At 40.8% G+C, this 17,237-nt stretch overlaps 1 protein-coding gene across 8 annotated transcripts in view; it reads right to left on the bottom strand.

The window, feature by feature from the left end:
- Positions 1–17,237, bottom strand: part of SLC20A2 (solute carrier family 20 member 2) — a 115,172-nt gene that overhangs the window by 41,741 nt on the left and 56,194 nt on the right. For all 8 annotated transcript variants that reach the window (XM_049866397.1, XM_049866398.1, XM_049866400.1 and 5 more), the window contains 3 exons: positions 6,790–7,341; positions 1,836–1,976; positions 407–492 (listed from right to left, as the gene is read on the bottom strand). In XM_049866397.1, the coding sequence (XP_049722354.1) occupies positions 407–492; positions 1,836–1,976; positions 6,790–7,078 (516 nt within the window). In that variant the 5' untranslated portion in view covers positions 7,079–7,341. The remainder of the gene's footprint in view (positions 1–406; positions 493–1,835; positions 1,977–6,789; positions 7,342–17,237) is intronic.

The raw sequence follows: 17,237 nt of genomic DNA, 5'->3' as shown, positions 1-17,237 counted from the left end.
TGTTAAAAAAATAGACAACACCTTTACATTTGGGCAATGAAACGATTTAGATGTTTTTAATGGCAGTCAATTTAAAAATCTTAGCACTGTCTTTATTCCATGCAACTTAACATTCAGGAAATAATTACCTTTCCTTTTTGAGGTCTGAGCACAATGCCTGGGGGTACTGACTAATGAACTATATCAGCCAGCCAAAAAACACTATCTGCAAAGCTGGCTCCTGGGGGAGTCCCTGAGTAATTACCTTGACTCTTTCTGGCTACTTCTAACAATGTCTGCGTCTGACTCCAGAGTGCTGTGCCTTAACCATGTGAAAATACAATTATTCCTCTATTCCACTATTACCTTCTATCAAGGAGCACTAAATTTGTTCTAAAATTTCATAAAACGTAATAGCCTCACTTACCTTCTTTAAGATGAAAATTCTGATCAGTACAAACAGCACGCCAGACATGAAACCAGACAACAGTGGAGAGATAAACCAAGAGGCAACTGAATAATTAAAAAAAAAAAAATTTAATGAATGTTAAAATTCAACATAGTTATTGTCATATAATACAATGATAACCAACATATATTATATATGTTAATAAAAAATCTCTGAAATATTTACTTTCATTCAGAGCCTAACAAACCCTTGGCAAAGCTGCCCTTTACAAAATTATAACTATACTCACACAAACACACGCACACACAGAGTCACACATAACAGAAGATATGACCAATGCGCAGTCAAGTAATCATTCTCCTGAGCCCCTGCCTTGGAAGACATTTCTTTGATTCCCACTGAGCCCCTTTTGTCTGCTCTTCTTATCCCTGCATATAGAGAGTCCTTGTCGTACCAGCATGGGTCATTTAAAAGGTGGGCCACCTCCCATTCTATCTTCTGAGTCTAGGCTGGCACTTGCGTTCCTGGAGTCTAACTCTTTGGGGCTCTGAAACGTTTTGCTTCTACTCTAGTACTTCCCAACTCTGCCTGTACATTGGAACCATCTGGAGAGCTTTCAAAAACTGGTCATGCTCTGTCCCCACCCCTAACATTATGATTTACAAGGTTTGGAATGGGGCTTGGGCATTGGTATTTTCACCACTCCCTGGGATAATTCTGAAGTTAGTATTATATAAAGCTGCAATTGACAGCCACTGTTTTAAGTCTGGGATACAAGGTGATTTTCCTGGCAGTCTGTGTCCCTGTTTGGCAGGCCAGGGATCCAGTTTGACCTAGGGCTCCTGAGGCCACTGTGATTCTGCTAAAAGGATGGAGATAGGATGAATGAGTATTTGTCACACTACATGGGTTGAGTGGACTTACCTCTTGCTAAAAGTCAGAACCAGGAAGTAGACTGTTAGACCTCGACGAATGGGTACACACCTACGTCTTGTTTCCTGCTGGGCAGGCAAACAAACTAGAAGGGACACTAGAGTGCTTTCTTCTCTCCAGGGGCAGGGTAGACTCTCTCGAATGCAGTTCACTCTGAGGCTTCCTCTTGACCATGAACTCTGACTCCTGTACATTTAAGGCATTTTCCTCACTTGGGCCTAGTTTTTCTCTGACCTATAGACTGATTTCCTGCCTGGGAACAACAGCTATATACTGATTTTCAAAGCTGGGTGGCAATGTAACATTTGAAAAGAGTGTTCGGTGTTAAAAACTGTCTAACACCTAACGGCTCACAATTCCAGGAACAGAAGCTTTAAAGGAAAATGCACTACCCATATAGAGCCTCTAAACCTTCACATTTGTAGGAAAAACATATTATGAAGGTAACTTTTAATAAAATTTACTCAAGAAAATGTAAATTTCCTTCTTATAGGTAAAAGAAAATGGCAATTACCAATCTTGACAAGTTCCATCCACTGAACACCTTTTGTACCAATTGCAACAAGTGAGAATCCTATCGTGGAGCCAACAATGCAATGCGTTCCTGAGATTGGAAGTCTCAGAAAGGAAGCAATCAGCTGCCAAACTGCTGAACCTATAGATTGAAATAGATTTAAAAAAAAAAAAATCAGATACAGAGTACAGAGTCTTCAATAGCCACTAAGGAAGAAAGCCAGAACTGCTGTTCATAACAACATCTCCCTGGGTTTAATTTTCCATGGATTGTTTCTTTACAAAGTGCTAACATCCTGATAAAAATCACTCAATTAACTCTATTCAAGGAATCATTCTTCAACACTGAAGGGATAATGAGGATGCTGTATTTGAAGAAAAGTCTCCAAATGCCAGTTATTAACTGCTTTTGTCAAATTTAGGTGAGGGTGGTAATGATAAACTTGTTCTGGTATGAAGTTTGGCCAAAACCAAGCAAGAGATTAAAGGTTCTAATGAACACAGGAAAACAAGAAAGGCAACATACTGCCAAAGAGTTTGTTATAGTCATGCCTTGTAGTCACGAAATAAGGATAGTTACCTACTGGCTATGTCACAGGAATCTGTACAATCAAAAAAACCAAACCCACTGCCGTTGAGTCGATTCCGACTCACTGAGACCCTACAGGACAGAGTAGAGCTGCCCCATAGGGTTTCCCAGGCTGTAAATCTTTACAGAAGCAGACTGCCACATCTTTCTCTCATGGAATGGCGGAAGGGTTCTAACTGCTGACATTTTGGTTAACATCCAAGTGCTTTAACCACTGAGCCACCATGGCTCCTCTAGTCTGTACAAAGGAGCGCATAATACCACATTGCTTTTTGAGTTTTACATCTCATATAAGAAATAGCTAGGCGACTGACCCAAAGTTGGGCATCAACTCCAGGCCCAGCCCAGAATGCTGAGCTTTTTATTTGTTTGGTCCCTTACACCTTCTAATTCTTAGGAGCTAAGGTGATCCCTGGAAACCCTGGTGGCGCACTGGTTAAGTGCTACGGCTGCTAACCAAAGGGTTGGCAGTTTGAATCCACCAGGTGATTCTTGGAGACTCTATGGGGCAGTTCTACCCTGTCCTATAGGGTCACTATGAGTCAGAATCAACTCAACAGCACTGGGTTTTTTTTTTTTTTTTTGGTTTTAAGGTGATCCTTTAGCTCTGGCATTTCACCACTCTTTTCCAGACCTAATATTTTTCTAGGCTACAGTTCATCTGAGAATATTTTCATAAGCAGATCCAATTTTGCCGTGAGTATTAAAAGCATCGGCTGGGCCAGATCACTTTCAGAAACAGTTGCTAAAAAGCTCAAACAGAACTGTACAGGAACAAAGGGCTTGGCTGATAAACAGGGCACACTATTAATCCTGAATGTTAATTCTGGAAATCTCGTTGCTTGGCAGCAGCAGCAGCACTCTTAAGCAGACCCCTGGCATTTCCTTCAAAAATATCTGAGTTACAGAAGGATCGCCAATGGCTGTACAGGTCCCAGTTTGTGAAGCAACACTGACAGCTGTTCCAGGGAGTCTGGGCGTGATGACCTTCGTGCCGAGGCAGGCTGTGACCCCAAGTCCATGCCCAGAGCATGTGCTGGGAGGAGTAGGGGCCAGCATTGTGCTGCCAAACCTGTAACAAGCTCCATGGTAGCACCCAAGCTTCCCGGTGGACAGTTCCTTAAGCCTTCACATCTGAGCCCTGGGCTCCTCAGGGACTAGTTGCTTTAAAAATAAAACCAGAGTTTGGAGCATGTTTCATGGCCTAAGATCATAACTTGAAAATAAACTTTATGATTTGTATTTCTACAAAATTTAAAATAATCGAGTGATGTAAGAGAATGGGATAAACTCACCCAGCTGAATTTAGACCATGAGATTCCTTTTCGTGAAAGCTGCTGTCTTTTCTCTGGTTGACTTTATAAAATATGTCCTGGGGCAGGAGAGTTTATAAAGAAAGGCAGGGAGTATGGAGACTGCCTGGGATACCAAAAAAAAAAAAAAAAAAACCAAACCTGTTGCCGTCGAGTCAATTCCAACTCATAGCGCCCTACAGGACAGAGTAGAACTGCCCCACAGGGTTTCCGAGGAGCGCCTGGTGGATATGAACTACCAACTCTTTCATTAGCAGCCATAGCATTTAACCACTATGCCACCAGGGTTTCCATGCCTGAGAGAGAAGAAGGAAAGAAAGAGGGATGGTGGGAAAGAGTGAAGAAGCACCTGAAAGAGGAGAAAGGAGAAGGCAGTGTTTGTACGGGGGTGTCGCAGGGAATGAGAGGCCTCCTTAACTTTGGGGATTTCTGCAGGTCAATGGGATAACATTTATGTCAACAAGAGTGGTGGGAAAAAGAAAAATAGTGGCATCCTACAACGATTAAATATATGCAAGACAAAACCTAGGGGAACGGGGGAAGGATGGGCATTTCTGAAGCAACAATTCCTGGGGAGATGAAGGAAATGGCAGAGAAAGGTTCAGGGTCGTAGTGAAGGAGGACAGACAGGCGTAAGTACAGAGCAGGGGAGAAGGCTGGGTAGCAGCAGTGGCAGGGCAGGGCTCAGCATACAGTTATGGGTATTGAGGGCACTTTAAAGGGGCTGTGAGCTTCTCAGGGTCCTTCATGTTGTTGTAGGTATTTGAGAAGATCCTGAGTTTTGAATTCTCAGATTTTTGGAATCATGGATGGTTTCACACTAAATGGGTTGACTATCGCTTTAGGGATTAGCTAGAGTCCTGAAAGATAAGGTGTACAGAAGTTTAGCTGGCATTAACAATTTCTTCTACCCAACCAACCTAACTCTAAGACAAGTCTGTCAGAAAGCACAGAGGCCCATGGGCTTGAGGAGAAGACTCTAGAGGAAAAGAGTGAAAATAAAGTAATATAGAATAAAGGGCAGGGAAAGAGGGAGAAGAAGAAATGGATATTGAATTTAGAAGAGGAAGATTGGAAGAATTCAGGCATCTGGACAGAATCAGCTTTGGTTTTGGCCAACAATCATTATACCACCCCCTCATATTTATAAAGTTGCCATTTGCAAGGAACCCAACTTTAAAAATCTAGGTAACTTACACAAATTCCCAACAAAATGGACTTTGAGACTCATCCAAGCACACACCAGAAGTAAGAAACCAAAGCAAACAAAATCAAGTTATTCAAGCAAAACCTCAAATTGCTTTGGTAAACCTAAATTCTAGTTGAGGTAAGTATCCTTCCTTCTTTCAGTAAAGAGCCAAAGGCCAGGGTGGGAAAACTGAAAAACTGGACAAGTTACACCGTCCACATGAAAAGTCAGCAGTGACACGAAGCTCAGTTCACAAAGCTTTCTAACTGAGGTCCTCAGCAGATCCTACCGAATCTCTTTCCTCAAAAGTTTTATTCAACAGAGGGAAAAACATTTAAGATTTTATTTTACCAGTGTGTTTCTTTATTTCTCTCATACTTTCAAAACACCTTGCCCACATCATCCTGACTGGCAAAAATCTTATTTTCAGTTTGGTATGGTTAAGTCTCAGCTATCACTCACTACTATTAAGGGTGAATTTTACAAACAGCTGTCATTTTTGTAAGAGAAATTTTACGTTGTCTTTAAGACACAAAATGCTCCGTTGGGAAACAGGAACCCTGAGCATGTAACACCAGCCTATTGTGCTTTTTTTTTTTATTGTGCTTAGTAATACTTAAGACCTTAGTATATTGGTCTGTTTCTGATCAGACGCCTCAACAACTTCTCAAACTAATTTGCTGTAACAAAAAGAATATGGCCATCTTAAATCTGGCAAATGGTCTCCATATTCTGGGTGCTGAAGAAATGCTTGTGATAGAATAACTAGAGTGTACCTGTGTTCTTGGTATGTCAGCATCTTACCTCCTACCGCAGGACTCTTCCTACAAAAGGATTTGTCCTGTGGAAAGCAGGTGGTACAACTCCTCTCTAACCCTCTTCTCCCTAACCAAATTACCCGTAAAGATCAGCTGTCTGCTGTGACGTCATCTCTACCTAGAGGCAAGCAGAGAGAGAGTCCTGTCAGCTGCACTTACCACATGCCTGCCTAGGATGTTCTTTTCAGCTGTAGCAAGGAAAGTAAGGGAAGCTCCCTTACAGTGCTTCAGGTCTATGGCTGCCTTGGGGAACAGAGAAATTACACTGCACAACCAGTAAATTTGCTTATTAACATATTTCACTTACCTCAATACCTCACTTTCATCTAAGTAACTTAAAACTACCAAGAAAAACTACAAACAGGTGATACCCAAAAAGCTTCTGGAGGGAAAATGAAACAAATATACCAAATGGAGCTCCCAGAGGTAGGATCGGGAAATCAAAACAAAATCTCAATAAAAGGACTACCAATGCTGTAGCCGACCAGAATTTCTTGAAACGTAAGCACTTAATTAAGATTCATCTGACAACTGCTCTAGTATTTAAGCTGAAAATATAAAAGTCAAACTAATAAATATTGTTTTATGGCATCCAATTTTTCAAAACTTTGCTTTCTAATTGTTAAAAAAAGAAATCTAAGAAAACACATAAATTAATCTCAAAGGAAAGTTCACATGTAAACTTTTAAAATAATATGCTTAGAACAGTTATTTCTTTGGTAGCTTCTAAACCACTGCAAAACTATATAGCACTATTCTATAAATATCTTTTTCTGTATTTTATGAAAAGTATTCACTAAGCCAAAATCTATTTTAACAACCAAGTTTGCACGAAATTGGAGAAAATGTTTGCTTGATACATAAGCACTAAAAAAAAAAAAAATCCAATTAAAATGCAGAAAGTAAAAATAAGATAGTAAATATGAAACATTAAACCAGTTTTGTATAGTTAAAGGAAAAATCGCATTCATGGGTATGACAAAATTGTGAGCGAATAGGTAAAAAAAAATCACATTCTCGTCAGTGTTAAGAATAAAGCTACTTACCAACCATTGCACTAACTTCCCCGGCCATTAGTGTTTCTACCGTCTCGTTGTATAGGTTCACATCAATGATACCTTTTCGAATGGTCTCTCCGACTTTGGCTCCCAGTAACACTGAGCCAGTGGTTTCAAATATTGAAGCCAATATGCACGCCTGTCTCAAGGTCACCACGCCAGAACCCACGGCGGTACCGAAGGAATTGGCAACATCATTTGCACCAACAGAGAATGCCAAGATAAAAGCAATGATAAAACCCAAAATCACCATCCACAAATACTCATCCATGGCCATTTTGGACAGTGGGCTCCGGGTACTTTTCTTTTGCAGAAATATTTTAAATAAACAAAGCTTGAGGTTATAAACTTCGTAAAGCCGAGAGTTCTTGTAAACAGTGAGTTTGTTCTGGAAAGTACTGGGCAATGTTGGAGCCTGAACAAACTGCTAACTGCTGGTTTTGAAACTACTGTCAGTATAGTTCATTTGGTTGTGTTCAGTCAGCAGTAAAACACATTCCATATTTTTCTCCCAATCTGGGAAAGCTGTGATGTCTCCTCCTGTAACAGAACGAAAACAGAAGAAATCAATCACCCTAAGCAACCTGTAACAGTTTGTTCTTTCGGAAATAAATGTTTTAAGCCTGCTAATGGGATCTAACTTCAGCATGTGACAGATCTAACCATAAAGCAACTCAAGGAAGATTATAATGAGGTTAACCCCCCAAAAAGCCGGTTTCTGGAGTGTCAGAGGTTGAAGCATGCTTTGTGATTACAGACTGATAGTACACCTTAGCACGATGAGTATTTTTTTTTTTAAGCAATTTGAAAAAGATATTTCAACATTATTATTTGCAAGGGACAATTTCTTCACATGAGCAAGAGATAAATGCAAAATTCAGTGTCATATAGGTTTTCAAATATATGCAAGGTGTTGAATTTCTTGGAGCAATCTGGTGATATCACAGGGTGTGGTGAATTATCTTCTTGCATGTACACGCATAGGAAATGAGCCACCTGACACCACGAGGACAGTGTGTGTGTCGGAGAGAAGGTTCGCAGGTTCTGGTACAAAGTGACTCATCCAGACAGTGATAAAGGTGGGGGACTGAGGGCCTCACAGAAACGGGGAGGCTGCAGAATGAAGTGATCCTGTTAAAGCGTGAGTCAGATCCTGTCACTATTCCAGTGACTTCCCTTGTCACTCAGAGGAAAAGCCAGGGTCCTTACCATGGCCTGTCGGATCCTCCAACTCTCCTGCTGGCTCCGCCCTGCTCACTGGCCTCAGCATCTACCTCAAGCCCCTTTCCTCACTCAGCTCCCACCTCACTGGTGCCTTGCTATTCCTTGAAAACACTAAGCACACTCTTGCTTCAGGGCCTCTGTACCCGATAATCCCTCTGGCTAGAAAAACCTCCCCCCTGACAGCTGCACAGCTCGCTCCTCACTCCATTTAGGTCTCTGCTCAAATGTCACCATCGGAGGCCTTCCCTGACCTCACTAAAATAGCAGCCCTCATCTCCACGCCGTTATCCATGTTTCCCACCCTATCTTTGCTCTTTTTCTGCTTACCACCTGACCTTTTCATTCATTCATTGGCTCACTTATTATTGTCTCCCCTCACTAGAATGTAGGCACTTTGTTTCATTCGCTGCTGTATCTCTAATACCTAGAAGAGTGCCTGGCCTGTGGTTAGCCCTGAGTAAATATGCTGGATGAATGAATAAAGAGGTTATTAAACAAATGAGAAAAAAGTACTGCTTCTTTCTCTTTCTGGGAAGGAGAGGAGATGCCACAAAATTAATTCATCTGCGAAGTGAAAACACCACCAAAAGCTTCAGAACTACAGTATTCTGTAATTATATAAGCAAGGTACCAAATTTATACAGTTTCTTTGAAAGGTTATTAGGCATGTTGAATGGTGCCCAGCACAATGTGGCTCCTAATGGATGTTTATTGAACTGAATAAATTAGACTCATACACCATGTCATACACAATATAATACTTTGATCAACCAACCATGTTATTTAGGAAAAAAAGCAGGGCACAAAATTTCATGTACATTGTGATTATGGCAATGTTAAAAATGCATATAAAAATCACAAAAGGTCATATACCAAAACCTACCGGTAGTGGAGTTTAATTGGTACAAAAAAAAAAAAAAAAGGTAGTGGAGTTTAATTGGTACAGTTATGGATAATCTTTTTTTCTTTCTTTCCTCTCCAAATGGTATACTGTGGTTATTTACTTTTCAAATTAAAATAATACATAACAAATCAACAAACATATTAAGCGACATCTATGTATCCAATGTTATAGGCATACAATGAAATAGAACATGTATACTGATAGACCCTTTCCTTTTCTAAGGCTTTAGCCTCTGTAATTCTGGAGATTCAGATGCCAAGTGAGACAAATGAGAAGGCCATTCTAATGCTAAAAGGCAGTATTCCTCTGAGAGGGTATTTTGTTAATATGACAGGCACATTAAATCGGTAAACAACAATATAAAATAAAATAAAAAATATTTTGGACCAGTATTATCTGTCTTTAACGAAATTCTTGAAAAAATCTTGATTTGTGTCAGGCCAGGCTGCCAAGCAAGAACCACACTCAGCAGGTATTTGTGGAGAACTTCCTTTATGCCAGTCACTGGGAAGACCATGATGAGTAAAAATGGACGTGGTCCTTCCACTTATGGAGCTTACGTTACAGTCCAGTGAAGTAAAGAGATGCTAATCAGATAAGCACATAAATGTATAATTATAAACTGCAGTATGTGCTATGAAAGAAGGGGACGCAGTGTCCTGAGAGCACAGAATGGGGGCATGACCTCACCTGAAAGGGCAGGAAAGGCTTACCTTTGATCCAAGGAGGTTGAGAGTTACCTCTGGGACTGAAGGGGGCATTCTGGGCATTTTCCATGGTAGGAAGGAGCAGGGTGGACAGAGGAGACTAGAGGCAGGCCAATGTGAGGGAAACCATGGTGTAAGTTGAGGTGGGCCATATTAGAAACCATGGCCACCATGAGAACAATGGGGTGTCAACGATGGGTTTCAGTCAGGGAGGTGTGACGTGACCAGACTTCCATCTCTCCAAGACAGTTCTGGCTATAGAGAACGGACTGGAAGAGTGGATGCAGAGAGACTAATTATGAGGTTACTGCTGTGGTTTAGACACGAGATGCTGATATCCTCGACCAAGGCGGTGATGGTAGATAGAGAAGTGAAATGAGTTAAGGGTATTTCAGTGCTGAAAAAAAAAGACAGACTTGGTGATGATTTGTATACAGGGGCTGAGAGACGACAGATGGTAACTGACTTGTGGAACCGGGCTGGAAAACAAATGAATGGGTTTTTTCCCCCCTTTTGTGATGTTTTTAGTTTTGTTTTTTGCCAGTAGGATGTTGTTGGACCACAGGTTCACTTTTCGACACGTGACACATACAGGTAAATCACAGGGTGCCTGGTGGAAGGGACCAGAAGTAGCTATATCCTCAGTCTAGTTTTGTTTGAGGAGGTCACTAGTCATCTTTGTTACCTCTGGCACTGTTTCAGAGCAGGGATTCCCTCTCCTACTTAGATCACCTTAGATGACAAATTTCCAAAATTGTGTCGATGTTCTTTACTTTGGCCTTTCTCCTACACAATCACACCCTAAGCTAACCACCTTAAGTCTAATTAGCATCTGGTTGAGCAGAAAGGGTTGTTACTACTTGGAGACCTAAATGTTTATTTTTGTTATTGTTAATGATTTGTGACTTAAAAGACCCCATTGTTACAGAGTAGAACTGCTCTATAGGGTTTTCTTGGCTGCAATCTTTACGGAAGCAGATTGCCAGGCCGTTTCTTCCGAGGTGCTTCTGGGTAGGTTCAGACTGTCAGCCTTTTGGTTGCCAGCCAAGCGCAGGCTGTTTGTGCCATCCAGGGACCTAGAGACCTAAATGATTTCTATCTTTGTATCAATCATGTTATATTTACTAGGCCTATTTGTTTCTTTAATTGGAAGTACAACTGTTTGCTTTTCTCCCTTTTCCATTCATTTTTATCAAACATGGGTAAAATTAATTAAAATGCTTTCATAACTACACAAACTGCTGCAGAGACAAAGATGGCAATGCTGTTGAGATTGAGCTGTTGGCAGGCCAGAGAACCACCATGCAGAAGACCAAAATGTTAACTTGTCAAAAATAAATAAAAGCCCAAATTCAGAGAGGCTAAGGTATGATCAAGTATGATACACAGGAGTCCTGGATGTTTTAAAGCTGGGTTTGGAACGTTGGATTTCCAATCAGTGGGGCAAGGATGGCTTATTCAACAAATGATGTTAGAACAACTGGCTAACTACCAACTATGGGGCGGGGGGATGGGGGAAGGATGTTAGTTCCTTATTAACACCAAAATAACTTAAAGCTTTAAATTTAAAATTTAAGCCTGAAGAGAATAAGAAAAAACAGGTAAATACTGACTTAATATTGGGGTGGGGGAAGCCTAGGCATGATATCAAAGGTAATTACACATTGCAGCTCATAAAAATCATGTTGCTAGGAGCCAGGAAGGTCTTAAGTATGGAAGCACTACATGGAAATGTCATTTCTCTTCCTCAGGAAAGAGTCTCAACAAAGGACCAGTGCTATTTAGAATTTCCAACTAATGCCTTGATTCTTTCTAATTCCCCTACAAGGACTTTTCTGAATAAGGTCAATTTACGGAATCAGAACACTAAGGAGGGTTAGAACAAGCTTCTTAACTGCCTCTCTCTGTCCTTCCTCTAGTGTGAACTAACCAGTAACCAGTTGCTGTAAGTTGATTCCAACTCATGGTGACCCTATGTGTGTTAGAGTAGAACTATGTTCCATAGGGTTTTCTATAGCTGATTTTTTGGAATTAGGTTGGCAGAGCTTTCTTCTGAAGCATCTCTGGGTGGCCATGAACCTCCAACCTTTCGGTTAGCAGCCAGGCGTGTTAACCATTTGCACCACTAGGGACTCCTATGACAGCCCTCAATATGGCTAGAACTCGCAGACTGAAGGCAGACTTTAATTTTCAAATGCTACTGCCCTTCTGCATTTCAGGAACAGGGATCTTAAGAGTATTTGGCAATAGGTATTGATGGGTTCCACAAGTCCTGTCTTCCAAACTTGACATAGGTTAACAAGAGCTCACTTTCTGCTCACCATCCTCAATGCTTTCTGAACAAGGTGAAGCATCGGCATCAAGTCTACCCGATACCCTCTTAAAATGTGAAAATAAACATTCTCAGAATATTCTGGATGGATGTGAACCCCATTTAAAAAAACAGGTATATTGCGGAAGTTGGAGCACTCACCAAATGGACTTTCTGCAAAAAGAAGTCTGGGTGAAAGGGATCCTGCTCTGGAATACAAGACCCATAACTATGTGTGTGGGTCAAAGCAAAACTGGGCTGAGGAGTCGTCTTGGTTTTGGTTCCTCCCACCAGCCATACTTCTCTTCTCCCAGCCTCACAGTCCAATCATCTCAACATTCTACTAGTCCCAGGCAACTAAGTCTGCAGCGGACCGTGGCTACTCCTATCAGGGGATTTGAAGTTTTAGAGGATTGGTGCATAGTCTCTAATCAGTCTCCTTTCCACAGGGCTTACTACTGGCCTGTGAAGATTTTGTACCTCAGGTTTTATAGCCTGCACCCCGGCCAAGCTCTCCCTCTGTCACACAGGGGCTGGAATCAGGATTTAGTTCCTCCATCCAGAGGACCCTGCTGCTCTGAAGTAATTCTCCAGAACTTCTCCTAAAACCCAAAGTGCCTCATACCAACACTCTAAAAGTGTAAAACCCACTGTCCTAGAAGCCAGGGTTGAATCCTGAATTCTGACACTTAGGTAGAAACATAAAATACAGGTATCTCTTCAATGGTACCAAGTCAAATCTAGTGACTGGCTCTCTGGCATCATATGGGTGAATCTAACCGCTCTACTGAGACGTGAAAATTACTAGCTTTAACTGATAATATTTAAATAAAATGGAAGACTCGTTTTTGGAATCTCGTTTTTTGCAGAGTAGAAGAGCAGAATTTTTTTTCCTTGTAACATTTAGAATGTAAATCTTATCATAAGGAGTTTCTATTAACACCATTATTGAACAGCTCAAGAGAATATCTACTTCACCCTCTTAATTTTTTAAAAAGTTTTTTTTAATAGTATATTCGTGATAGAAAATACTGAGCTTCAAATTTTACATGAATGATAAAAACTGTACTAAAACCGCTCTGAAATGTGCCTTAGCTGTCTTTAAACAGCGTATTTACAAATGTGCAAAACAGTCTATAGGAGCACAGGCATCTGGAGAAAGGCAGGTGATATTCTGACAGAGGAGAGGCAAGGAAGAAAATAAGAAAGGAAGGGCAGAGGCAGAAAGAGAAGGGGAAAGAAAGAGGGAGGAAGAGGAGGAGGAGCAAACTGGGTCAGAAGGAAAGGCAAGACACTCAAACCAGATGTGAGATCAGGCCTGGACACCAGGACACAGGGACAAAGGAGACAGATAAATGGAAGCAGAAAGAAGGCAGGTTGACTCATGGGAACAAAGAGCACAAATATAAAGCCCGATCAGTAAAGATGTGAGGCATCCGAAGCGAACGAGCCTCAGACTGAAACCCAACGTAAACTGGAAAAGTGGCAAGGGCGGTTTGCTAACACGTTGCTGCTCCAGGCTGCGCTGTGTGTCCTCTGCCGCCTTTTTTTTCTTTGCTGTTTAAAAAGGAGCATTTGCTTCTCCTACATGGAGAAGGTGAAAGGACACAGGACCTGCAGTCAGAAGCTCTTGGTCCATTCCTGTCCTGCCAATGACTGGCTATACATCTGAAAAACGGGAATAATGGTACATAACATGGTTGTTGTAAAAAATGGAAATAATAAGTCTAACATACTAGCTCAGTGCTGGCAATCAGTTAAGTGGCGACCTATAATTATTAGCAGATAAAGCCCTGGGACTATGGTCAGGAAACCTAAGGTCTAACTCTAGGGCTGCTACTAACAGCGTGTGTGACTGTGGGTAAGTAGTATCCACCTTCTGAATCAAGGGTCATCATTTGTAAAATGGGGATGGTGATAACACATGTACGCCTTCTTCTCACTTATCGGCTATCTGACGTTTCATATTTATGACAGTAGCAAAAAATCTACTGTCTGACTAATTTGTACATTAACAACATACATATAGCAGTCGAGAATGCTGAAGTACAAGGCGAGAGTAATGATGGCTGTGAAAATTAAGGTTATGTGTCAGCTTGGCTGGGGTGTGATTCTCAGTGGTTTGGCAGTTCTGAAATGATGTAATTTGGCAGTTATGTAATGATATAGTCATCCTCCATTCTGTGACCTGATGTGATCATCCTCCATTTTCACACAATACGGATTTCCCATAATGACTTGGCCTTTGGAACCTAACTATGTTGTTAAGTGAGGAGAGGATGTAGTTTACAGAGCAAGGATCAAACGTAATATATATAAAAGTATCTTATAAATTGTGCTTGATCTCAGGCAACTTGAAGTTATTGGTATCTCATACAGTCACAGGAAGAGTATCAACTTGAGTTTGCAAAAAAATCTCCCCCTGCCCCCGCCATCTCCTCCAGCAGGCAGGTGAATTTACCCAGCCCACCTCCCTCCTACTCCTCTTCCCAAGTCCCTCTAGTCCTACTCCTCTTCCTCAGTGTACAAACTCTGGCCTCATCTGTGGTTAATGACTGTCATGCACTGTAAGGGATAGGAAATTTTTTTGAGGGATGGAGGGAGTGAAGGGGTTAAGAAACAACTATAAGGTGCTAAGAAAAAATAAATCATTCAACATGGTGCAGTCACTTTGGAAGACAGTTTGGTGGTTTCTTATAAAATTAAGCATACATAACTATTCAACCCAGCAGTCCCATTCCAAGGCATTCACCCAAGGGAAATGAAAACATATGTCTACAAGGAAACTTGTTTTATATCTTTAATGTGGTGGTGGTTACATTACTGTACACATTTGTTAAAATTCATGAAATAACACTTAAAATTGATGCATTTTATTGTATATAAGTTATACCTCAACAAAGCTGATTAAACAAACACTGGTCATAAAAGGTAGTATATTTAAGTTGGATATTTTCCTTTCCTATAATGCCAGCATTATACCCCCTACCCCCAAGTCCCCTGGAATTAGTCATATAGTTGTTTTTTTTTTTTAAAGAAGAATAGTTCTCTTATTCAACACAAAGGGGAATGTTCTAATCAGACACAATAAAACCAACCAATTTAACCAATCAAGCAAGGTACAGGGGCAGGTCCATCGCACCATGTTTAAACAAAGAAAAATTACTGATCAATTAGAGAGACAGCTGACTTAGCCTTGCAAATATAGATTTCCACAGAAAGGGACTCAGACACGGCCCTCTGAGGCCACAGACAAAAGGCCTATACTAAGACAGACTATTGACCTCTCTTCAAATACAGGACTCGGTACTTTGACAGGGAAAGAAAAGCTGGCCTTTCCTACCAGAAGTCTTCAACACTGCTCATGATGGATCCAAAAGGTGGAAACCCATTCGTTAGCATTCTAGTTTAGAGGCAAATAGAAACATTTCAGCTGAAAATCACTCCTACAGGCGAGCACAGATTGAAGGCACTTTTATCTGGACTTACGGGTATCTCATATACCAAAAACTCCAAGGAATTCAATTAAAGAAAGTTTCAGTATGAGCAAGTTAATAATAAAAGTGCCACCTTGGTCTGCAACTCCAATATCAACTCTGAAATCAGGGCTGTAATTTTTTTCCTGTAAGTACATTTAGAAATGATCTAAACAGTTCCAAGCTATGCCGTGGAACAGGTTTTGGCAGAGCTTCCAGACTAAGACAAAGCAGGAAGAAAGGCCTGGCGATCTACTTCCAAAAATCAGCTACTGAAAACTTTATGGACTGCAACAGTCCGATCTGCAGCCGATCATGGGGATGGTGCAGGACAGGCACCGTCGCATTCTGCTGTGCACGGGGTCACCATGAGTCGGGGGCCGGCTTGGGGGCAGCTAACAACAACAACAAAAAGTAATAGAATTTTATTTTCCTATAGAAAATGGTTCTTGTAAACTTGCCATGCTGGGTCAGACGCAGGTAATCCCAGCATTCTGTCTTGAACAAGGAGTACTCAGGTAGAGTATGAGTTTTATTTATGAGATTCATCTCAGAAGTTCAAGAAAATAAGCAATTTGAAATGTGGGCAAATATTGATATACAAAGGTAATTTTTGCAGTGACATTTATTATGATCTTGAAAAAGAGGAAGCACTCTAAATGTCCCCAAACAGTGGAAAGCCTGAGTAAATACTGGCACCTTCCATAGATAAAATATAATGTAGTCACTAAAATGATGTAAAAATTGAGTTTTCATGACATTGGAACACAGTGATGTAAGTAAAAAATCAGTATACAAAAATGGTATGTACCATATGATCTCAACTGTTTAAAAATGCACTGGCAATAGGACTTAAAAAAACTATGCCCAATGGTTAAAGGTGGCCCTTTCCAGGTACTGCTTTATGTATCTTGATATTATCCATCATTTCCTACAATGAGCAATTATCACTGGAAAACCCCTCAAAAGCGCTACAAAGGAAAATACATTTTCAAAAGTTGGGGATGTACAACTAAAATATGTTCAGTTTTCTCTAATAAACAGAATGAATCTCCCAGGAATCTATGTATGTTTTCAGCCTGGGCCTTTCAGGCAATTCTTCCTTCAGCTTATTACCTACAACATAAGATGGAAAACACATCTTATACTCCTTTTATTTATCTTATTTTTGCTTTTTCAGTTTCAAGGATGCCCTTTTGTTCTGGTATCTGAGCACTTGGTGCAAAGTTCTCTAGAGCTTTCTATTATATCCTATTTGCAGGATATGTTTAAAGTCCATCCATCCCCAGTCACACTCGGTCCTTCTACTGATCTCATGTGTTCTTCTCTGGGATTCATCATTCATCTTCCTTACGCTTCTCATGAGGTCTGGCCATTAGGACTGAACCTTACCCACCAGTAAACCAGTTGCCACCGAATCAACTCAGATGGGTGTGACCCCATGTGTGTCAGAGTAGAGCTATGCCCCGTAGGGTTTTCAATGGCTGAGTTTTTGGAAGTAGATCACCAGGCTTTTCTTCTGCAGTGCCTCTTGGGTGGACTCGAACAGCCAACCTTTCAGTTAGCAGCTGAGCACATTAACTGTTTACACCACCTTGGAACTCCTGAACTTCACCCAAAGAATAAGAAAATGTCTCGATGGTGCCAAGAACTTTGCAAACCTTTTCACTGAAATAGTATGTGAGGTTAATGCTTATAAGAAACAACCTGTAATTACTCTTCTATTCATTTTTTGGTTCACAGAATTAGAGAAACATAGAAGATTAGAGTTGGGATTTTAGAAGTCACCTAGTGCCATTTTGGTCATATTAAGA

The sequence above is a fragment of the Elephas maximus genome, chromosome 22 (assembly GCF_024166365.1).
Source record: "Elephas maximus indicus isolate mEleMax1 chromosome 22, mEleMax1 primary haplotype, whole genome shotgun sequence".
NCBI lineage: Eukaryota > Metazoa > Chordata > Mammalia > Proboscidea > Elephantidae > Elephas > Elephas maximus.
Note: the sequence above shows the minus strand (reverse complement) of the source record. Positions and strands in the feature narration are given on the sequence as shown.